The sequence below is a fragment of the Crocodylus siamensis genome, chromosome 1, assembly GCF_052110815.1.
Source record: "Crocodylus siamensis isolate JL-2025a chromosome 1, ASM5211081v1, whole genome shotgun sequence".
NCBI classification, from domain to species: domain Eukaryota; kingdom Metazoa; phylum Chordata; order Crocodylia; family Crocodylidae; genus Crocodylus; species Crocodylus siamensis.
In genome coordinates, this window is record NC_143395.1 from 276161861 (window position 1) to 276184144 (window position 22284).

Sequence of the window (22284 nt, forward strand, 5' to 3'; positions counted from 1 at the left end):
TAAAACCTCCACCTCCATTAACACCTCAGCATTTACTGCTTTATTAGCTGATTTGTGCTCTGAGTTACTGCATTTTAATAGTTTTTTTAATTGCACAGCCTAATCCCTACCCCATTTGAACCATCTTCCTACTCTTAAAAAAACAGATGCCACAACATCACAGCTATGATGGAATGAAAATAATGAAAGCCTGATTTTCCTAGCTGTTAAACCTGTTGGATCAGCTGAAACCCCATTACCCCATTACATTCTGTACCCAGTGGAGGTACAGAAATGTGGCCGGTACAATGAGTTAGAGACCACGCTATATATTTGTAATGGCTTCCTTTATACAGCATATATTTACAGTACATCCTCATGAAGAATTCCTGTGCTTCATTTTACATTTGTTGTTCATCCTTGATTTAACACAAACTAAAATTCTGTTTCATTTAATAATGTGACACTCATTGTCCTGAATCCAAAAGAGAAAAGGAGAAGAGTCAAAAACTCTTAGAAAGCACTGAGGTTTCTCTATATTATGACAAAGTGCACACACCTGAAAACGGTAAACATATTCCAACTTACATTTATTCTAATGTTGCTGCTTTCACATTGATATTGTACAAGATCCCCCTGATTTCAGAAGGGGCCAACCAACCCCAGTAAACAACACTCTTAAAATCTTCTTACACCATGAATTAATACTGTACTCATAACATTTATAAATACTCGATGGTTCTAGTAAATGATCTATGTTTCATTTCTTTGTAAAAGGGTATTCTTCATTTAAATGGACTCATTTTAGCCTCTCTCTCTCTCTCTCTCTATATATATATATACACACACACACACACACACACTATGGTAAAATATACCATTACATTGTTTCATGCAAGCACTTGAACAAATCTTGCTGCCCTTACCACACTTTTTGTGTGACTGCCCAAGTTAGGACTAAGTACAAATTGATGGAGGAACTCAAGTTTTGACTTAGAGCCAGTGATCTTACAAGGTGCTGAAAGCACTTAACTCTTTGTAAAACCAGTAGGACTAAGGAATTCAGCATATCACAGGAGGTGTTCAACACAGTGTCAGGCCCTTAATTATCTGCTATGCAGGACTGCTCCCCGGTTCTGAATGACATCTCAGCTGCTTAAAGCACCCTGAAGTTCTCTGAATGCTGTTGAGTTTTTTTTATGTGTGCATGTTACTCACTAGCCCCACAAGATACAGCACACAGTGATGCTAATGTGCTAAACATGATAGTTTTCCAAGGTGTCCCTGGCTGTGTATCCTATACGCAGCCCTCATGACAGATGTGGTTGCCATTGATGAGGCTAAATGCAGCCACTGAATGGTTGGTGCTCTTGAGGGAGGTCATTCGAGTGGTGCTTCTGCCCATGCTTTGAGATCTTATGAGGAGACGGGCCCTGCAGCAGAACAGCTGGTTGTTGAACTGTTTTCTGAAACTTTTGCTAAGCAAGTACAGAGCAAAAGGGTTCACACAAGAGCTAGTAAATGCTAGGATTCGAGCACAGATGCTGGTGATGAAGTGCAACAGTGAAGTGTCCACCTCTGAATAGTGGTAGGACCGGTATAAATAGATTATGTGAGTAGGAAGCCAGCAGAAAGCAAAGAGGCACACGAACACCAACACTGTCTTGGCCAGACGCTTACGAGAGTCAATCTGGAAAGAACAAAGGGAAACAAACATACATTAGTGAAGTTCCTCATTTTGTCAAAAGCTGGTAAAATTGGAAATTGGAAGCTAGCTACTTCTATTACAAGAGTTTAGGGGCATGTGAGAGAGAAGAGAGGTACAGGAGAATGTGGACTGAAGTAACTTAAGTCCCTGCCTCTACCCCACAATAAACTTATTTCTGACTTTAGGATAAAACTCAGTTACACCCCTAATTCTCAGTCACATATTAACGTCCCCAGCAAGACCAATGGAAACATAAAAATAAGCAGCATATTAGCTAGGATCAAGTGACAGGTGCTACCTGGTGTACTGCCCAGAGTGTGATTTTTGTATATACTTACACACACACACACACACACACACACACACACACACTTCTTGGGCCACACAATATAATACAAATACACATATGATACAAAAACCTTTTAGGCCGCTGGGCCCATGTGCAGTATCTGGAGGCCAGAGAGTTGCTGAATTGGAGAAGCAGAAAGAGACAGATCTCTTTCTACAGAGTATATGCAAAGGAATTGTGGAGTGGGCTTATCTCAGGACTGACTTCCCCAGTCCTCCAGCTGAAGAAGCTGGTGCCAAGATGGGAGAGGAGCAAGATGGATTGTAAGACTTTCTTAGGCCTGCATTGCACTAAGGAAAGGTATGTTTTTAAAAGGTGCCCACTAACACATTGTACGGACCTCATACGGACCGGTCAAACTTCAGTTTTACCTTACTTCAGTTGGTCAAGGTGAACCCCAGGAAGCAATCCTAAGGAAAAGCCTAAAGTTCAACCCAACCAGCTGTAGCAAAGTAAAGCTACAGCTTTCCTTGCTTGCACACAAGGGGTATGTGTGTAGGCAAGGAACAGTTACATTAGCAATGTTACTGTTAAACATACCTTTCTTCTTAATGCAGACTGGACCTAAGATGTGATGCACTATCCAGAAGAGAAGATAAGCTAAGCTGCTTTACTCAACTGAAACCTCTGGAAAACCTTGCTGAGCATCACCAGGAGCTTGCTACTACAGAGGCTGCACTGCCAGGATAATCGAGTATGAACTCCCCTCTATGGTCAGTGTCCTACCTCTTCACCTTCTGCTTTTAGTTCAACTCTTGCCACTAGCCCATTTCCCTGAGCAAGACTTGAAGTCATGCACAATGCCCATGGCCCCTCTGCTTTTCTGCATCCATGGAACACATGATCACAACTAGAGCCTTACAAGCTAAAGGGCTCAGTTCTGACTGCCTCATTTTTAGCAGTGACAGGGGTAAGACTGAAAGGATATAGAGAAGGCAACAAGGACACTTAAGGGTATGGCAAGGATTGAGCTAAGTCTGTAGATATTACACACATTTTCCCTTGGAAAAAGAATTAGAGGGAACTCATTTAAGGCATTAAAACTTATGAGATCTATAGAAAAATTGGATCAGCCTACCATTTTAAAAATGCACATGTTTTGCCTTATGTAGAACACTGCAGTCAGGCATGTGGTTTGTGCTATTAGGTACTGGCTGCTAGGGCTGTGCGAAGCTTCAGTCGCTGATTTGATTCAGTGGAGATTCAGCCTGATTCAGCAGCCGAATCTCCAAATCTGAATTGAATCAGGAGACCCTTTAATCTCTCTGAATCGGATCAGAACCCTTCAAATCGATTTGGAGAGAGTCAGAGAGATTCAACGATTCCGACATAGACATAGCTTGAAATGCTTTTTCTACATACCTCAAGGTACCAGGTAGCTCGTGAACACTGAGACACTCATGAGGAGAGTCTCATGGGAGTGCGGTGGGGAGGGGTGTCCCCAGCATGCTTGGCAGTGGAAGCACTTCTGATCCACTTCTGGGTCCACAGTGGAGCATGCGGGGGACCCACCCCACACTCCTCCCACTCTGCAACTGGTGCTTCCTGTATCTGGGGGGGCACCCAGGGTCCCCCCAGGGCTGATTGCTGTGCTGGAGGGATGTGGGGGAGGTCCACCGTGTGCTAGACTGCAGAGCCGGAGGTGGACTGGAAGTACTTCTGATCCACTTCCGGGTCTGCTGCCAAGGATGCAGGGGGCCCCCCTGTACTCCTGTGGGACACTCCATCTGCCCCAGCATTGCAGCATTCACAAGCCATGCCTGGTACCTTGAGGTATATAGAAAAAAAACATTTAAAGCTGTGTCTATTGCTGAATCGCTGATTCTCTGAATCAGCATCAAATCTTTAGATTCAGATTCAGCTAAATTGAATTAGGAAAGTGATCCACATCAATGAATAAAATCACTATCCCCTGAACTGGGCCAAATCCGAACTGAATATGGCCCATTTCACACACCCCCACTGGCTACTGCATGAGGTGGATCTGGGGCTTTTGTCTTCTGATCCAGTAAGGTAAATCAAATATCTCTGTTGTCCACATGAAAGATTAACTTCCCAAAGGTGCATAAATTAAGAACTGAGTTTCTCAAATGGATCATTCCTTGTGCATGCAGGGAATAAGCAACAAGACACTGGCCTAGCATGTCATGATTTTGTGTTCTTCCTAATAGTAAAAGCTGAAAATTAGCTATTGAATTCAGAAAGGTTTAATGTACACCATGGGAAAGCCAAAGCTGTCCCAAGAACTGACTGAAAATTAAAGCTGTTGGAATCGGTATCTCTACCACTAAATTATATATTCTTTTAAAGTGTTTCTTTAATTTGATGCTGACTCTTTTGTGGCCCACATCTGCAGTAGAAAGAAAGGAAACAATGGAAGAAAGAAATCAATATCAGTTATCTCAGACAGAGACCTATAGCTACTGAACGCACCGCAGGAGGAAAATAATTGACTGACTGTGCGAGAGCAGACTGTCTTTTTGCTATCCTTATAACGCAGTCCATAAAACCAAAAGTGGGGAAGATGGAAGAAAAATGACTGTTTTTATTTCTGCCCCACTTTGCTCATTAATCAAAGCAGTTGTCAAACCAGCAAGAGTATGGGCAGAATGGAAGAAAGCAACATATAAATATTCAAAAGGAACACAAGAAAAATACTTTGTGGATATACCTCTTTTTAATGTGCAGGAAGCATATTGTTACACCCATGTTGTACTACCATATAACAAATGGACTGTGTGAGAAAGCTGCATTAATTCAATCCATTTTAAGTGGGGGAGCTAAATCAATTTTAAGTGGGGGACCTGAAGGAAGCACAAGCAGGAGGGGGCAACAGGGGAGGCCTCATTCTTCCTGAGAAAGTAGGGCAATCAGCTAGTCACCTCAGGTGTCTGTACACCAATGCACAGAGTCTGGAAAACAAGCAGGAAGAATTGGAATTTCTTGCACAATCAAGGAACTATGATGTCATTACAATAACGGAGACTTGGTGGGATAGCTTCATGATTGGAGTACTGTCATGGATTGGTATAAACTGTTCAAGAAGGACAGACAGGGGAGAAGAAGAGGAGGAGTAAAAGAGCTGTATGATTGCTAAGAGCTCCAGTATGAAAATGGAGATAGTCCTGTTGAAAGTCTCTGGGTTAAGGTTAGAGGGGAGAGCAACAAAGGCGATGTTGTAGTGGGTGTCTGCTATAGACCACCAAACCAGGAGGATGAGGTAGATGAGGCCTTCTTCAGACAACTAGCAGAAGTTTCCAGATCACAGGCCCTGGTTCTCATGGGGGATTTCAATCACCTTGACGTCTGCTGCTGGGAGGGCAATACAGCAGTGCACAGACAACCCAGGAAGTTTTGGAGAGTGTTGGAGACAATTTCTTGGTGTAAGTGCTGGAGACACAAACTAGGGGCCATGCTCTTCTTGAACTGCTGCTCACAAACAGGGAAAAATTGGTTGAAGATGTAAAAGGGGATGGCAAGTTGGGCAGCAGTGACCACGAGATGATCAAGTTCAGGATCCTGACAACAGGAAGAAAGGAGAGCAGCAGAGCATGGACCCTGGACTTCAGAAAAGCAGACTTTGACTCCCTCAGGGAACTGATGGGCAGGATCCCCTGGGAGGCCCATCTGAGGGGGGAAGCAGCCCAGGTGAACTGGTTGTATTTTAAACAAACCTGACTGAGGATGTAGGAACAAATCTTCCTGATGTGCAGAAAAAATAGAAAATGTGGCAAACAACTAGCTTGGCTTTGCAGAAAACTCTTCAGTGAGCTAAAACACAAAAAGGAATCTTACCAGAAGTGGAAGCTTGGACAAACAACTTGAGAGGAGTACAAGAGTATTGCTCTGGCATACAGGGATGAAGTCAGGAAGGCCAAAATGCAATTGGAGTCGCAGCTAGCAAGGGACGTGAAGGGTAACAAGAAGGATTTCTACAAGTATGTTAGCAACAAGGGGAAGGTCGGGGAAAGTGTGGGTCCCTTACTGAACGGGAGAGGCAACCTTGTGACAAATGATGAGGAAAAGGCTGAAGTACTCAATGCCTTTATTACCTCAGTCTTTACAGGTAAGGTCAGCTCCCAGACTACTGCACTAGGCAGCACTGCTTGGGGAGAAGGTGAGCAGCCCTCAGTGATGAAAGAAATTAGGGACTATTTAGAAAAGCTGGACATGCACAGACGGGATGCCTCCAAGGGTGCTGAGGCAGTTGACTGATGTGACTGCAGAGCCACTGGCTATCATCTTTGAAAAATCATGGCAACTGTGGGAGGTCCCAGACAATTGGAAAAGGGAAAATATAGTGCCATCGTTAAGAAAGGGAAGCAGGAAGATCCAGGGTACCACAGAGCAGTCAGCAGACCTCAGTCCCCAGAAAAATCATGGAGCAGATCCTCAAGGAATCCTCAAGCACTTTGAGAAGGTGATTAGGAACAGTCAGCATGGATTCACCAAGTGCAAGTCATGCCTGACCAACCTGATTGCCTTCTATGATGAGATAATTGGCTCCATGGATGTGGGGAAAGCAGTGGGCATAATATACCTTGACCATAGCAAGGCTTTTGACACCATCTTGCACAGCATTCTTGCAAGCTGAGGAAGAATAGGTTGGATAAATGGACTATAAGGCAGATAGAAATCTGGCTGGATTGTTGAGCTCAGCGGGTGGTAATCAATGGTACAATGTCTAGTTGGCAGCCAATGTCAAGTGGAGTGTCCCAGGGGTCAGTCCTGGGGCTGGTTTTAGAACCATAGAATCACAGAAAATTAGGGTTAGAAGAGCCCTCAGCAGGACATCTAGTCCACCCCCTGCTCAAAGCAGGACTATCCCTGACTAGATCATCCCAGCCAAAGTTTTGTCTAGCTTTGTCTTCAAAAACTCTAAGGATGGAAATTCCACAACCCCTCTGGGTAACCTGTTCCAGTGTTTTACTATCCCCCTCCAGTGAGAAAATTCTTCCTAATATCTAACCTAAACTTCCCTTGCTGCAACTTGAGACCATTGCTCCTTGTTTTGTCATCTGCCACCAGTCAGAACAGTCTAGCTCTATCCTCTTTTGAACCCCCCTTCAAGCAGTTGAAGGCTGCTATTAAATCCCCCCTCAGTCATCTCTTCTCTAGCCTAAGTAAGTTCAGTTCTCTTAGTCTGTCCTCATTAGTCATGTCCCCCAACCCCTGAACCATTTTTGTTTTCCTCCACCCGACTCTCTCCAATTTGTCTGCATCCTTTCTGTAGTGGAGGACCCAACACTGAACACAGTACTCCAGATGTGGCCTCACCAGTGCTGAATAGAGGGAAAGAATCAGTTCCCTTGACCTACTGGCAACACACCTACCAATGCAGCCCAGTATGCCATTAGCCTTCTTTGCAACAAGGGCACACTGTTGGCTCAGATTCAGCTTATTGTCCACTGTAACCCTCAAGTCCTTTTCTGCAGAGCTGCTGCACAGCCAGTCAGTCCCCAGTCTGTACTGGTGTATAGGTTTGTTCCGTCCTAAGTGCAGGATTTTACACTTGTCCTTGTTGAACCTCATGGGATTACTTTTGGCCCAATCCTCCAATTTATCTAGGTCTCTCTGAAGCCTAGTCCTACCCCTACCCTCCAGTGCATCTACCACTCCCCCCAGCTTGGTGTCATCCGCAAACTTGCTGAGGATGAACTTTAAGCCACATTCAAAGTCATTGATGAAGACACTGAACAAAACCTGCCCCAGGACCAACCCCTGGGGCATTCCACTTGATACTGGCTGCCAACTAGACATCAAGCCATTGATTACTACTCTAAGCCCGATCTGCAGATGCTCATGTTTTGTTCAATATCTTCATTAATGATCTGGAAGATGGGATGGATTGCATCCTCAGCAAGTTCATGGATGACACCAAGCTGAGGCGTGAAGTAGATTCAAAGGATGTTAGGGCTAGGATTCAGAGTGACCTAGACAAATCGGAGGATTGAGTCAAAAGAAATCTCATGAGGTTCAGTAAGGACAAGTGCAAAGTCCTGCACTTAGGATGGAAGAATCCCATGCACTCCTAAAGCCTGGAAACTGACTGGCTAAGCAGCAGCTCTGCAGAAAAGACTTGAGGATTAAAGTGGACAATAAGATGGATATGAGTCAGCAGTGTTCCCTTGTTGCCAAGAAGGCTACCAATGTACTGGGTTGCATTAGTAGGAGCGTTGCTAGCAGAGCAAAGTAATTATTCCACTGTATTCTGCACTGGTGGGGCCACATCTGGAGTACTGTGTTCAGTTTTGGGTCCCCCACTACAGAAAGAAAATGGAAAAGTCAGAGAAAGTACAGAGAAGGGCAAAAAAAAAATGGTTTGGGACTTATGAGGAGAGGCTGAGGGAACTGGGTTTATTTAGTCTTCAGAAGAGAAGACTGAGAGGGGATTTCATAGTAGCCTTTAACTACCTGAGTGGTGGTTACAAAGAGGATGGAGCTAGACTGTTTTTAGCAGTGACAAATGACCAGGGATCTGGGTTTTCCATTACCCATGGAAAAAACAGAAAAAAATGCGGATTTTCACTTTTAACTGAGAAAAATGGAGATTTTTCATTTTAACAGAGAGACACATGGATTGTTCCAAATTTGCAAGCAGCATTCTGAAGGCTGGCAGAGTTTCAGCCTGCAAGGGGCTGGGAGGAGTGGGAGAAGGGTGGTCAGGCATGTGCGAGCTCACACAAGCACATGGCCACCTGGCAGCCTGGAGAGCAGCTCCCACAGATAAGTCTGGTGAGGGGGGAGGGTGGATTGAAGCCCCCAGAGGGTGGGAGGGAGCTGGGAAGGGCTGCGGCTGCAGCTGGCACTGGGGCTGCTGCCCAGCTGGGGTGGTGTGTGGGGCTGGGACCTACGGCTTATGTGCACTCCTGGGTAGGGGGTGCACATGCCTCTCAGATAAGTGCATGGGACAGGGGCAAGCTGCCTGCTGTGGGCTCTGGCTCATCGCCCTACTGCTTTTCACCCCCCGCCCCCGGTCTGTGTAGCCCAGTGGGCAGGACCTGGCGCAGCAGGGCAGAGTGGACAAAATGCTCCCTGTCCTCCCTGCAGCAGCAGGGGTGGCAGTGTCGAGTTGTGCCCCTTGCTGATGCCAGGCAGGAGAGGTAACCTCACCATGCCAGCACAGAGCCTGCAGCAGTGGTATCAAGCTTCTCTGCCTGGCCCTGCTCTGCTGCCCTGGGTCCCACCCATTGGGTTACAGAGGCCCCGGGGGGGAGGGCAGCAGTGCACAGAGTCCAACCCTGCAACAGGCAGCCTGCACCTGCCCCCATCCCTATGATGGGCCATGCTGCCTGTGGAGGAGGGGGAGTTGGGCTCTACACTCCGCTGTGCTGTAGCAGTCACTGCTTCCCATGGGCAGCAGCTGGGGTCAGGTGCTGCTGTGGAGGGCAGGAGGCTATGGACCTGGGTCTGTGGCCTCTTAGGCCTGACAGCTGGGGGCCCCCTCTGGCAGGGCTGGGGCGGGGAAGTCAGGGGCATTAGCAGGGCTTGGGGGGCTGTGGGGGGGAGGGCCACCAGCGGGGCAAGGATGCTATGGATGGGGAGTGAAGGGCACAAGCAGGGCTGGGGGGCTGTGGCTTCGGAGTTAGGAGCCTGGACCTCATTCCTGGTGAGCGAAAGGGGTAGGCGGAGCTCAGATTTCCATAATAAAAAACCCAAGATCAAATACCAAAATTTATAGATACTTAGAATTTATTTTATTATAGTGATTGAGGCACCAGTAGGCTTCCAAATTTCTTTAAAATTGTAAATATGTCAATAAAACATTGTGATCAATTGATACCTATACATAGCGGCGTTTCATTTTAATTACAGATTTGGGGTTTTTTATCAGAGAATATGCGATTTTTAAACAGAAAAAACCAGGATCCCTGCAGATGACAGAACAAGGAGCAATCATCTCAAGTTGCAGCAAGGGAGGTTTAGATTGGATATTAGGAAAAGCTCTCTCACCAGGAGGGTGGTGAAGCACTGCAACAAGTTACCTAGAGAGGTGGTGGAATCTCTGTCCTTTGTGATTTTTAAGGCTTGACTTGACAAAGCCCTGGCTCAAATGATGTAATTGGGAATGGTCCTGCTTTGATCAGCGGGTTGGACTAGATGACTTCCTGAGGTCCCTTCCAACCCTATTTTTTATGATTTTATGATTCTATGAATTTATACATGCTCTAGAACAAGAATGGGTTGCTTCATCTTAGTTTAAGTCAACTGGGAACAAATGTAAGTCAAACCACCCCCCCTTCTCAAATAGATATATCCACACATGCTTGTATCATTTTAAAAACCAAGTTAAACCAGTGTAAATTGTTCATTTAGACTAAGGTTAAGCCCTCTTTCACTGAATCAGCCTTAGACCAATACATCTCCAACCACTAAATGTGAACAGAGAACTGCTGTATTAATTGGGTCTTAACTTGTTTGCCTCAACAGTGAGTTCAGCTATAGGACACCAAATGAAGGTTTATAAAACATTTCTCCACTGTTAACAATAACAGCTGGTAGGAAAGGACAAAATGGAAATAAAGAGACTGAATTTGTCCAGATCCAAGAGCCTATCGAAGATATAAAGCAGGGGTATATTGAGATCATGCCTGGTATAAAAGAGAAGCATGTGGGTGTATCTACATGATACATTATCATACAGTTGCCTAAGTAGCTCCACAGTAAAGCATTATCGTATACATGAGTGGTGCTATTAGGCCAGAGTAAATTAATTAACTCTGCCATAGGATAGTACTGCCCAACACAAGTACTACTTTATGACAAAGTTATTTACTGTACCGCAACACACATGTAGATGGTGACCAGGCCTGACTAGGACGTAAAGGTGCACAGTACAGAGCTGCCTGCTAGCTAGCCTCACACTGTAGCACCCTCATGCCCCAGCCAGCTCCTCCACAGCATGTTGAGCTGAGCAGGAGCTGACTCCCAGGACCTTCTGCCAGTCAGAGCTGCTCTGCCCTGGCTCAACATGCTGTGGTCCCAGGTTCATGTGTAAATGCTGTACCCAGGAGCAATAAACTCTGGCATGAACTGTGTTGGGGTTTATCATGTCAAATTAATTTCACATGTAGATGCACTCTCTTACTACAAATGTAGGGAACAAAATTGGTGTGTTGGAAATTTGGCTAATTAGCAGAGAAATAATAAGGGGCTGGGCTATTTCTCATATAACCTCCTCTTGTGTTCTTTAGGAAAAGTTACTTGGAGGGAAGAATGAAGAACTGAAGGTTTCTCATAAGAGGAATAAGGGCTGTCAGGTCTTCCCTTTGCTCTAGGGAATTTGTCCTTTGTTTATTTGTGGCCTTGAAGATCACAGCATAATTGTGATGGCCCAACTTCCATGCACCAGATAGGATGCATGATTAACACCACTGCATCTATAAGGATCCCACAGAGACCCAGCTCTGTCTTCCCTTCCCTCAAATATTCCTTTCTGTTGCCTATTACCCTCCTCCTGTCCTCTATTCCTCTCTTCCTCTCTCTGTAATTCCAACTGTATTGCAGTGCACCCCATAACGAAACAGCCCGTCCTGCCCTGCCAGAGGAAGACTTGTCAAAGGGAGGGATCTGACCCGAACAGCCAGGTAATGTTCAAGACCAGGCAAGCAAGCACAAGTCCAGAGCAGCAGCAATCTAGCAGGCCACAGCACCACTCAATAACTGACTGGCCACTTTGTGTCATGAGAATGTCAATAAAAAGGTAGAATTTCCCCCACATTTACTGTCCTGCTTCCTCTTCCCCTTTACTTTTACATATCTGTTTTGTCATAACAAAGACAGTGACTATCCTTTACAACTCAGAACTGAAAACAGATCTGAGTTGTAGTTCTTTTTTCTCTCTGGATGGCTTGACAGAATATAAGACTTTAACTGATACCCTATCTCTGAAAAGGGGGCTTTGGTAATTTTTAATTAAGTTTTCTTTGTATAGCCACTAGATTTCAATTTTAAAACACTTTGCTTGCTCTGATTCTTTTCCCTTTACATATCCTAGTCAATAAATTTCCAAACTCTGGCATATATTTCCTACTGTGTTTGCCATGGTAACCAACCAGGCTTACGTATCTGTATTCAGAGCCCCAAACCAGTTTAACTGATTCATGTTGTACAATGACAGGGTCATATTCTCACACCTCTGACCTATTTATGCCACCAGTATTAACATAAAAGATCTATGCCCTCTTATTGCAAAATTCGTTGTACAAGATACAAGTTTCAGATCACTCCAACTCCTGGGCATGCAACATGTCACTCTTGCAATTAGAAATAAATTCATACCTGTTTCCGCACATGAACATTTCCTTCCACTGGCATGTTGTAAGCACTCTGGATCAAATTTTTAGCAATGAAATAATAATAAACTGAAATGACTGACAAGGGGATGATGTAAAAGATCAGAAATGAAGCCATTGAATGAATTTTTGGATGCAGGCCATCAGAATGTGGGTAGGGAGCACAACTGATGAATGTTTTGTTAGTGCCTTTATCATGGAAAGGGTGCATGTCAGAAAATACAGCTTCAGGAATGGCAAGCAGCATGGATAAAATCCAAATCATAGCAGCTTTCACACAAATCTTCATGAACGCATGGGAGGCCTGGATATCCATTGGTCTCACTATTGCTTTATACCTAAGAACAAAAAGAAATGACCCTTTTACTAATGACAACACTGAACATTACTTGGGTTGGGACAAATTTATTCTTGTCCAATCCTGAACTATTTCCCCTTTCAGTAGAAAAGACCATCAGTGTATTGATTCTCAACACATATATTCCAAAATTCGTGCATATATTTTCTGAAATATTATCTATCTATCTATCTAGAAATTTGTGCATATATGTACAAATGGAATCAAGAGGAAGTAAAATAAGTCAGATTTTACTTGCCAAACATACATTAGTGTATACCCTTCAGTATTGTTCATGGAAACTGGACTAGATATTGCTGAAAGAGCTAGTAAAACTTCCATTAATTTCAATTGCAATTGTGAGTACACAGCACTCTGAAAGTCAGCCCATATGCTTTTCAAAATTATAGAAGACATTATGTCCACTCTAATTACCTTTGGTCTTTCAGGCTGAAATTTCCATTTGCCTATATTTAATTATAACCACTCCAAGTAACTACTGTTTTTAGAACAGACGTCTCAAAGAAAGAAATTGCATCTCATACTCAACAGAGATCCTTTGAGTTACAATTCAATGCACAAGCAAACTGCACATACAACCCATAAATGCAATGAGAAGACCTTGAAATGAAATAGCCACATATAACAAGAAATCTGGATTGATGTACACATGTCAAAGTCCATGCTTCATGAATACTTTTAAGGATTATTAAAGAAGAAAAAAAGCTTGCATTTTGGCCCCGTTTACACAAATTTAACTTCTTAACATGTTAATTTCAATGTAAATAGGAAGGCTGCTGTATGTGCACGCAGTTCAATGTGCTGTAAAATGAGGAACAAGTCATAAAAATGTCCAGCATTGTATGAATATGTTCTACCATATCTATCTGTCTGTCTATCTCTTGTTTGCATGGCACCTTAAATTTAAGGTGTGGCTGGGGTCCAAGAATCAGCTCTCCCTGAGTTGGCACATATGGTGTGATTTGGATATTATTCCCAATCTCAGAGTTGTACCTTGTGCCATGCACATGGCATGGCAAGAGGCATGACTGTTGGGATCAGGGATCACATCTCATCAAGCCTTTAAATGAACATCTGTCAGGGGTTTTTGGAAATAACAATGCAAATTTCGTACAGTGTTACTCAAGCTCTTGATAATGAAAACTATATGTAATTTACAAGCCAGATATATTTTGTTTGCCCTCCCCTTTTAAAGGTTACTAAGGACAATAAATAACTGTTAAATTAATGGTTAAGTCATATCATAGACTAAAAACTGCAGTCTTTTTATATAACAGCATATTATAGATCCCAACCCCTGCCCAATACATTTCCATAACTATTACAAAGTGGGTGGACAGAAATAACAACTGAAACATTTCAAATGCCCTTGATACGCTTTCAAGGGCCACCTGCACAAATGTGGTACTACTTCGGGAACATTTAATTTCTTCTAATGAATGCATGGGGATAGAGGACCCATGGTTCCTCCAAAATCCTATAGCACTCCAGAGCGGTGGAAGGGAGCAGGGTGGACTGACAGCCTGCCAAACTATTAAACTCCAGTGCTCAGGGTGCTGCCGGGGCTTGAGGCATTGCCATTCTCTAGTAGGACTATGCCCTCTGTCTTGCCCCTTGCTGCCATCAGACCATTGACCTCTCCCACCCCAGTCTCCTCACTCCCACTGGTGAGAGGGGAACAGAAGAGGTTTATGCAATAAGTTTCCTATGAATTGCAAACCTAGCAGCGGGGAGACCCTGCTTCCACAGACCCCTATAGTCCCCCACATGGCCCACAATACCCTACTAACCTCTCCTCTCCAGCTCTCTGCTCCAGCAGAAATATCTTCTACTACCAATGCAACCTTCTAACTGGAAATCCATGGCTGCATGCAGCCATAACTCTTTTAAGGCATTCAACCCAGGGATGTGACAGGGGATGTATAAATGTTCCCTGGCTGAGACACATCCCTTTAAAAATGTTTCCAAGTACATTTGGAAATGTTACAAGAGTTATTTCTGTCTGCACTGAGATATGAAAAGGCCAGGAAGTAGATTATTAGAAGCAATACAGCAACAAGAGATGAATCTCACATCTCAGTGTTACATACTATGTATTATATAAAGTACTCACTGATTGGATAACTTCAGTAAGGCCTAAAGGCAGTAAGTACAGAGAATTATATATTTCAAAGTCTCCATATACCTAATTGGATCAAAGCTATTAGTTAGGTTTTCATACATACTTAGTAGGGCTGTGCAAAGCTTCAGTCGCTCATTCGATTTGGTGGAGATTTGGCCTGATTCGGTGGCCTAATCTCCAAATATGAATCAAATCAGGAGACCCTTTATTCTCTCTGAATCAAAGGGGAATCCTCCGAATCAATTCAGAGATTCAATTAGTCTGACATAGACACAGTTTTAAATGTTTTTTCTACCTCAAGGTACCAGGCGGCTCAAGGTGAGGCAGATGGAGGATCCCATGGGAGCATGGCGGGGGATACCCAGCATGCTCAGCAGTGGACCCAGAAGTGGACCAAAAAAGATTGGTGCCTCCTGGGTCTGGGTGGGCACCTGGGGTCTCCCTGCAGCTGATCACCAAGCTGGGGGTATGCAGGGGCAGAGGTCCCCCATGCATTCGGCGGGTGACCTGGAAGTGGACTGGAAGTACTTCTGGTCCACTTCTGGGTCTGCCGCTCAGCATGCAGGGGGGCCACTCCCACTCCTGTGGGATGCTGCATCCGCCACACCATTTCAGCATTCACAAGCCATGCCTGGTACCTGGACGTATGTAGAAAAAAACATTTAAAGCTGTGTCTATGGATGAATCACTGATTCTCCGAATCAGAATCAAATCTTCAGATTTAAATTCAGCCGAATTGAATTGGGACAGTGATTCGAATCAACAAATTGAATCGCAGTCCCCCAAATTGGGCCAAATCAGAATCGAATATGGCCCACTTTGCACACCCCTAATACCTAGGTACTTTTTGGGTATGATTACCATAATATTGTAACTCATAACATTTATATACAGGCATCAACCTTGCATCAGGTTTTCTTTTTTTCTTTTAACTTAAATAGGTAATAGAGCAGGGAAGAATATATTTTGTCAGTCATGTTTCTGCTAGGTTCCTATTTCAGCTGAATTGGGATAAGCATAAGGATGAATGTTAGGCTAAGTCAGCATTTGTTTAAACTTTTTTTATTGAATCAGGGACTAAAGGTAGTACTTTTATCTTCAATAAGAACATCCTGCATTTGGCTTATCATCTGTTCATAGGCAGAATATTTTCACAGCACTCATATACAGTAATATGCACAAATAATAAAAGGCCTGGCTAAAAGAAAAAAAAAGGAAAAAAAAAGAAAAAAAAGAAAAGAAAAAATGGCAAATAGCAAAGATTTATTAGGCAGATAATACAAACATATTTGTTCCAAAATTATTGGTGCATATTAACAAGATATGCCTTCCTTAGACGAGATGAATGTGACTACACATGGCAAAGAAGACCAACACTGATTATTAGGGAATCTGCTTTATTTTATAAAGCCTGAGAGAGAAGGTTTAAAAAAGTAAAATATAAGGTTTTCAAGTGGAAACATTGTGAGGTTGAATGGGTATTTATCAGAAGTGTAATACAAAAAATAAGGTTTGAAAATGAAACAGTGGGCTTAGGTAAATTTTTTTCATTTTGGGGATTACTGTTTAACTTACTGGCATTGATCTAATAGGCATCTGCTGTTACCAATACTTTAATGGGACTCTTTCTAGCTTATGTTCTGATAGAATCTTTCCATACAATCTTCTCATGTTAAATTTGGCTTCCATTCATATAATGATGTGTAAGCTTGTGTCCTTGTTTTTTCTATGTGGGGTAAAGAAATGTGTGATATGCTAGGACTTATCTAGTGTAGAGGCTAAACAGAGTATATAAGTATCAGCGTCCCCAAAGTTCAAAGAGTGACAAGTCAGGCTACTCATTTGTTACTACACGTGGCTCAAGTCTTTCTTTCCATAGCACTTTTCTTTCAAGAATTTTGCTGTAGAAGTTTAATCAACCATGAAGTTCATAATTAATTAAAAAACCACTCATCTTCATTTCAAGCTGTGAAGTAAGACGCTCATGACTTTAAAGCCAGTTAGTTATGCTCTTCAACTTCTGCATTTTTATGTGACAGTTCCATTATTACTTCAGGCCTGGCCAGCATCTGTTTGCAGTCCTCCTACTTTTTCTATGGGCCCTGCCACATGCCCAAATGAAAGCTGGATAGAAACCAGCAACAGAGTTGTTACAAATTTTCAAGCACTAACTTTGTAGCTGGTTGGCTCTTTTTATAACTGAATGGTCATTTTTATGCTGTGACAATTACTTTGCATGTGTGGCCTGTCTAAATTTATTCACGATTAACCACTTAATTGATTAATATATGTAATGTTTAACAGGGGCCTATGCATTTATTTTTCCTGAAGATTTATTTTATCTGCCAGTAGGATGCATATCATCTTCTTTCCAAGTTGCAAAAGATTGGATTCTGCAATCTCTAGTGATGGCTATTGTGACTTATCATGAAACATGCTCCAGACTGCATGAACTATATAGGGCTTAGGTTACTACTCTGTAGGCAAAACGTACTGCCTTAGCACTAGCTATCACTGGAGGATGTGACTGACTATTTGTAGAGTTGTGAAGAATCAAGCTGACTGATATAATGCTGATTCCATGTTTCCCTCTCCTAGGTAGGTATATTATACATGATAACTAGCATGCGCACAATAACAGTTTGTAATGTTGGCCAAAGCCCTGAAGTATAACAGGGATAAGGGAGCCATTCCTACTCAAAAAGACCAGGACAACTGGTTAAAACTGGTTTAAAATCTTCCATGTCCACTCAGCATCATGGCCCTTTGTTTGTTTTGTTACCTGTTAAGTTGCTACACACTAGGTTCAAAATGATCATAAATCCCTACAAGGCACATCCACATTGACCTCTGTACAGTGAGTAATGCATTGTCCAAGAATAGTATTGAAAATTGTAGTGGTGCCCTTTCAATTAAATGAGACATTTTTCCATTGATAGGTGTTGGATCAGAATAAAGCATACAAACTTAATGTATTTAACTCCTGCACTTGGTCATAGCTGCATATTTGGGGGATACCTAAACATTATTTCAGAAGCTCCCTAGTGTCAAATACTAGTATGTTCTCAAGTGCCCTGCTGAACTGTGACTTAACTGAAACTCTTAATTACAAATGTTCACAGAAGTCCATGTGAGAACACTGGTAGGGCCTGTCCCACCACAAAATACATGCTTACCACACAATGGTAGTCTGAAGCATAGAGCTGTGTCAGGCTCTTAATAAAAAAAACTTAGCTGCTGCCTGCCTCTATTTGCTACCCCAGCTAGCTCTCAGATTCATTCGCTCTAATTATTGTGTGATATGACTACTTTTCAGCTCAAAATCCACTAAAGAAACATCTACAAAAGATTAAAAACATGATATGATTCATGCACTATAGCAAAGGACAACGTTTAAAAAGAAAAATATATCTCTGAAGACTCTGCCACATAAAAACTGATATAAGAAAGAATTACTGTCATTTCCAATTGCTCCAAGATGTCAAAAGACAAGGATGAAAAAGACTGGGTTGCTGATTTGATTGAAAATATGAACAAGCCACTGACCTCTTCAAAGACTAAACTGTGCTGCCCCAACTGCACCTATTAGAAGCCGATCTGCTACACAGAAGCATTCTGTGAACCATATTCAGGACAGCGGCTGGCATTCTGTGTGCCTTTGGGATGTCATTCTCTGCAGTTACAAAGGAAATCATACAAGTCGCTTAGGGAAAAAAAGAATCTTTAAAACTCCATTTTTAACGCATCACATACAGTCAAAGGGAAAGCAATCCATCTAACAGCTAGGGCTGTGCGAAATTTCACCAACTCTTTTGTTCTGACTTATTTCGAGCTCGAAACAGTGAAATGGAGGGTTTTGAAACAGCCTCAAAACAAAATGAGGGCAATTGAAATGTTTCAAAAGTTTTGAAATGTTTCGAGTTTCGAAGCTCAAGCTGGGCTTGTCTGCAGGGAAACAGAAAATAAAGAGAGGTAGGGGGAGCAGGGGGAAAGGGGAGGGAAGGAATGCTCTCATTATTGACTGTGTAGCTGGCCAGTGACTGTGATCTTTCCCTGAGGTCCTTTCCAATCCGAGTGCTCTGGGGAAGGGATGGAAAAATAGCATAAAGGGCAGCATTGTTTGAACTGCCCTGTTTTCTGCCTTGGGGTCTGACTACCAAGCTATCTTCCAGCTCAGAAGCCTAAGACAATGAAAGCTAGTACTAGTGTTGAGCTGCTGCATCCCCCTTCTCCCACCCCCACTACAGCCTCTCCCTCATCCCCTGATGCCTCAATTTCCATTTTCGCTTACTGGCTTTCTTGCCTGCATTGCATGATGCCAGCCTCTGGCTTCTTTACTATTCCTTCCATCCAGGAACAGCACCCCCCACCCCCAACTGCAGCTGCTTCCTCCACTTAAAAAAGTTTTTCAACCCGAAAACTTGCTAAGATATATTTCTGTAACTAACTATTCAGTTGGTCTGCTAAACCATACCAGCTTAGATTGACTCAAAGGAAAGGACCTTGTTTGCCAGTGCCATGTCCTTAGACCAACACCCCGAGCACCTGACTGGAAGGACGCAGGGCTCTGGGCCCATCTAAGCCCCAGGGCTGGGGCTGGCAGGGAGAGTTGTCTGGCAAGTCCTGGAGAAGAAGCTCCTGCAGGAAAGGAAAGATAAGCTCTACCTGTGACAGTTTGGCTGTCTGAGATGCTGCTGGTGCTACTGTGCTGCTTACTGAGTTATTACCTGTTGTCATTTAAAGTGGTGGACTGGACTGAGGCTGTAGGGGAGGAGGAGGCCTCAATGGGGCAGCACACTACCGTGTTGTGTAGAGGACCCACCACCAGTGAGGGCATGCCTTAACCCACACACACACACAGTGCCACCCATGTCACGAGTTTTGCTTGTCAGCAGCCTGAGGTGCAGTTTCCTAGAAATCCCTGCACCTATCTCCTTGAAAGCTGGGAGGCTCTATGGCCTCAGCAGGGCCTACCATGCCTACAGTTTTCACCCCGCTGCACCTTAACACACACACAGTGTCACCCACATCATAAGTTTTGCTCATCTACAGCCTGAGGTGCAGTTTCCTAGAAACCCCTGCACCAGTCTCCTTGAAACTTGGCAGGCTTCATGGCCTCAGAAAGGGCTACCATCCTTGAAGTTTCATCCATATCAGGCAAGAAATGACAAAGTTGTAGGCAGTTTTGTGCTTCTCCATTATAGCCTATGGGCAAAACATTGAAACAGTGTCGAAACAACAAATAGTTTTGACAAAACGAAATGGAACAGCGGTTTCAAAACCAAATGAAACTGGAAACGAAACACGGTTCCATTAAAATGTTAAAATGGAAGTTAAAATGAATAGTGCTGTTTTGTACAGCCCTAATAACAGCACAGAACTAGATTTTTGGTCCATACTGCAAGCTTCTGTGTTGATTTACAGCTAGCTTCATTAACCATTTTAGGAGCCCCTGGGTGCATCTACATGTCACCCTACATCACCGTAGCAACATGCTACAATGACACAGAAATCACGTCAGTCTACCTGTGACCCACAGCTACTCTGTAGCAGCATGCCACTATGGCAAAATAACATCTACACCTCACTTTAGCATGCCGCTATGGCGAAATAGTGGCTAAAACTAACCATGTGCCGTGTGCATGTCACAGTACGGGCGTTTACTGTGCCATGCGTTAGTATTTCCAAAAGCAAGTACTAAAGCACAGCAGAGTAACAACATTGCCATAGGGCAATGTGTAGATTCCTCCCTTGTATATAGGGAAATCCTCAGGATGGACTGAATTGCTACAGCAGTACCAGGACTGTTCCTTTTTTCTTATCTCCTTGTATTTAACCCGTTGCTTCAAGACTTACATGCTTACATGTGTTGCTTACATGTAGAGGCCTGGAAGGCATATCTGTTCCCCTCTGGCTCCTGTTGTGTTTGTTTTGTTTTTGGTTTGCATTCCTCTTTACCACAAGAGATGGACCATGTGTAGAGATAAAAGGCTGGGCAGGGTGCATTGGTCATTCTCTCTTATCCTTCTAAAAAGCATCTCAGGTACTTGGCTCCTGGGTCTTACATACCCAGGGTTACAGTGATTGTCAGATTTGGGGGAGGGAAGGAGTTTCCCCCTCCCAGTCAGGTTGGCAGGGATTGTTGGGACAGTCTTGCCTGACTGTAGCATAAAGCATGGCTTACTCCCTAGGATCATCTGACTATATTGCTTCATATAAACCCTACCAGTGCAGGACCTCCAGGCACTGAAAACACCCTCTGCTACTTCTGTGGTGCTCTTGAGACTGTGCCTAAGAAGCATACCCTGCCCATTCACTCCTGCTCCACACACAACAAATCCAGAAGGGAGGCAGTGAGGGCACCCCCCTTTGCTGCTTTCAAAATTGGTCTCTGTCTTGCTTAAGAGTGGAAGTCAAGGGGAGGGGAAGGCAGGGGAGGGACTGGAGGGCATCTCTGGGGCAGCTTCACTGCTTCATTTTGGGAAGCGTTTACAGATCAGGAGCAGTGCCTGCTTGTTGGCAGTACTATCAGAAGTGCCATGAAAGCAGTATGGACAAGACCCCAGACTATCATTGCTTTCTACCTGTGGCACATCATTGTTTGGGAAGTCTTATGTTTTTCTACTAAGATCCTAATTTGTAATAGGCTGGTAGGAGCCATTGTGTGGCTTGTCTTAGCAGGAGGGGCCAGAGTTCTTGTGGACCATTTTGGAGTTAAAGTGTATTATATGATTGCAAGTGGACTGGACAAGATGACCCAGATACCACTGTCCTCTGTTCTTACACTCTCCTTTTCTTGATTCTGAAGCACAGCCTTGCAAGATGGGCCAGGTCAGAGAGCCCTTGTACCCCAGCAAACTTTTTCAGTTAAGAGTTCCTGTGACTTTTAACAGCTTCACAGCTAGCACAATTTTTTGGTGGGGAAGAATGGGAGATAGGGACAAGTAGCAATATCTGTACCACAAGTGACAGAGGCAGCCCTCTGTGTGGCACATGGCAGCCTGGCGAGGGGACAGGCAGCACAGCAGCTGAGAGAGCAGGAGGGAGAAAGCAAAGCAGCAGGTAAAGCAGGGATCACAAGAAAGGAGGCAGAAGGTAAAGTAGCAGATTGGGCAGGGGAAGAGTATTAGAGTGGCACTCAGGGTGGCTGTGGGACTACTTGGTGGCCCACCTGCCAGAAAAAGGTTGCTCACACCTTAGTTGACAGAGACTGTACTTGGTTCAGGAGGATTCATCTGGTATTGAACTGGCCAGTAGGACAGCATAAATGGTACTTTTGCACTCCGTCCTCTGAGCTTCACCAAATGCCAAGGTTCAGAGCCTAATCCACTGGCCCTAAATTCCAATGAATTTCTTTTAAAATGAATTATGTACAATGAAGTTTACTCAAATCTGAAACAAGACAAGAACCTAAGGAAGTCTGAACTTCTCTAATCCCTGTTCTGTCCTTAAAAGCAGGGTAATAGCAACACA

The 22284-nt window shown here is 43.7% G+C and overlaps 1 protein-coding gene across 1 annotated transcript in view; it reads right to left on the minus strand.

The window, feature by feature from the left end:
• Positions 1 to 267: 267 nt before the first annotated feature.
• The window catches only part of GRPR (gastrin releasing peptide receptor), a 36829-nt gene continuing 14812 nt past the window's right edge, over positions 268 to 22284 (minus strand). The window contains exons 2-3 of the mRNA XM_090031650.1: positions 12318 to 12669; positions 268 to 1669 (exon numbers count right to left, since the gene is read on the minus strand). Coding sequence (XP_089887776.1) covers positions 1277 to 1669; positions 12318 to 12669 — 745 coding nt within the window. The 3' untranslated portion in view covers positions 268 to 1276. The remainder of the gene's footprint in view (positions 1670 to 12317; positions 12670 to 22284) is intronic.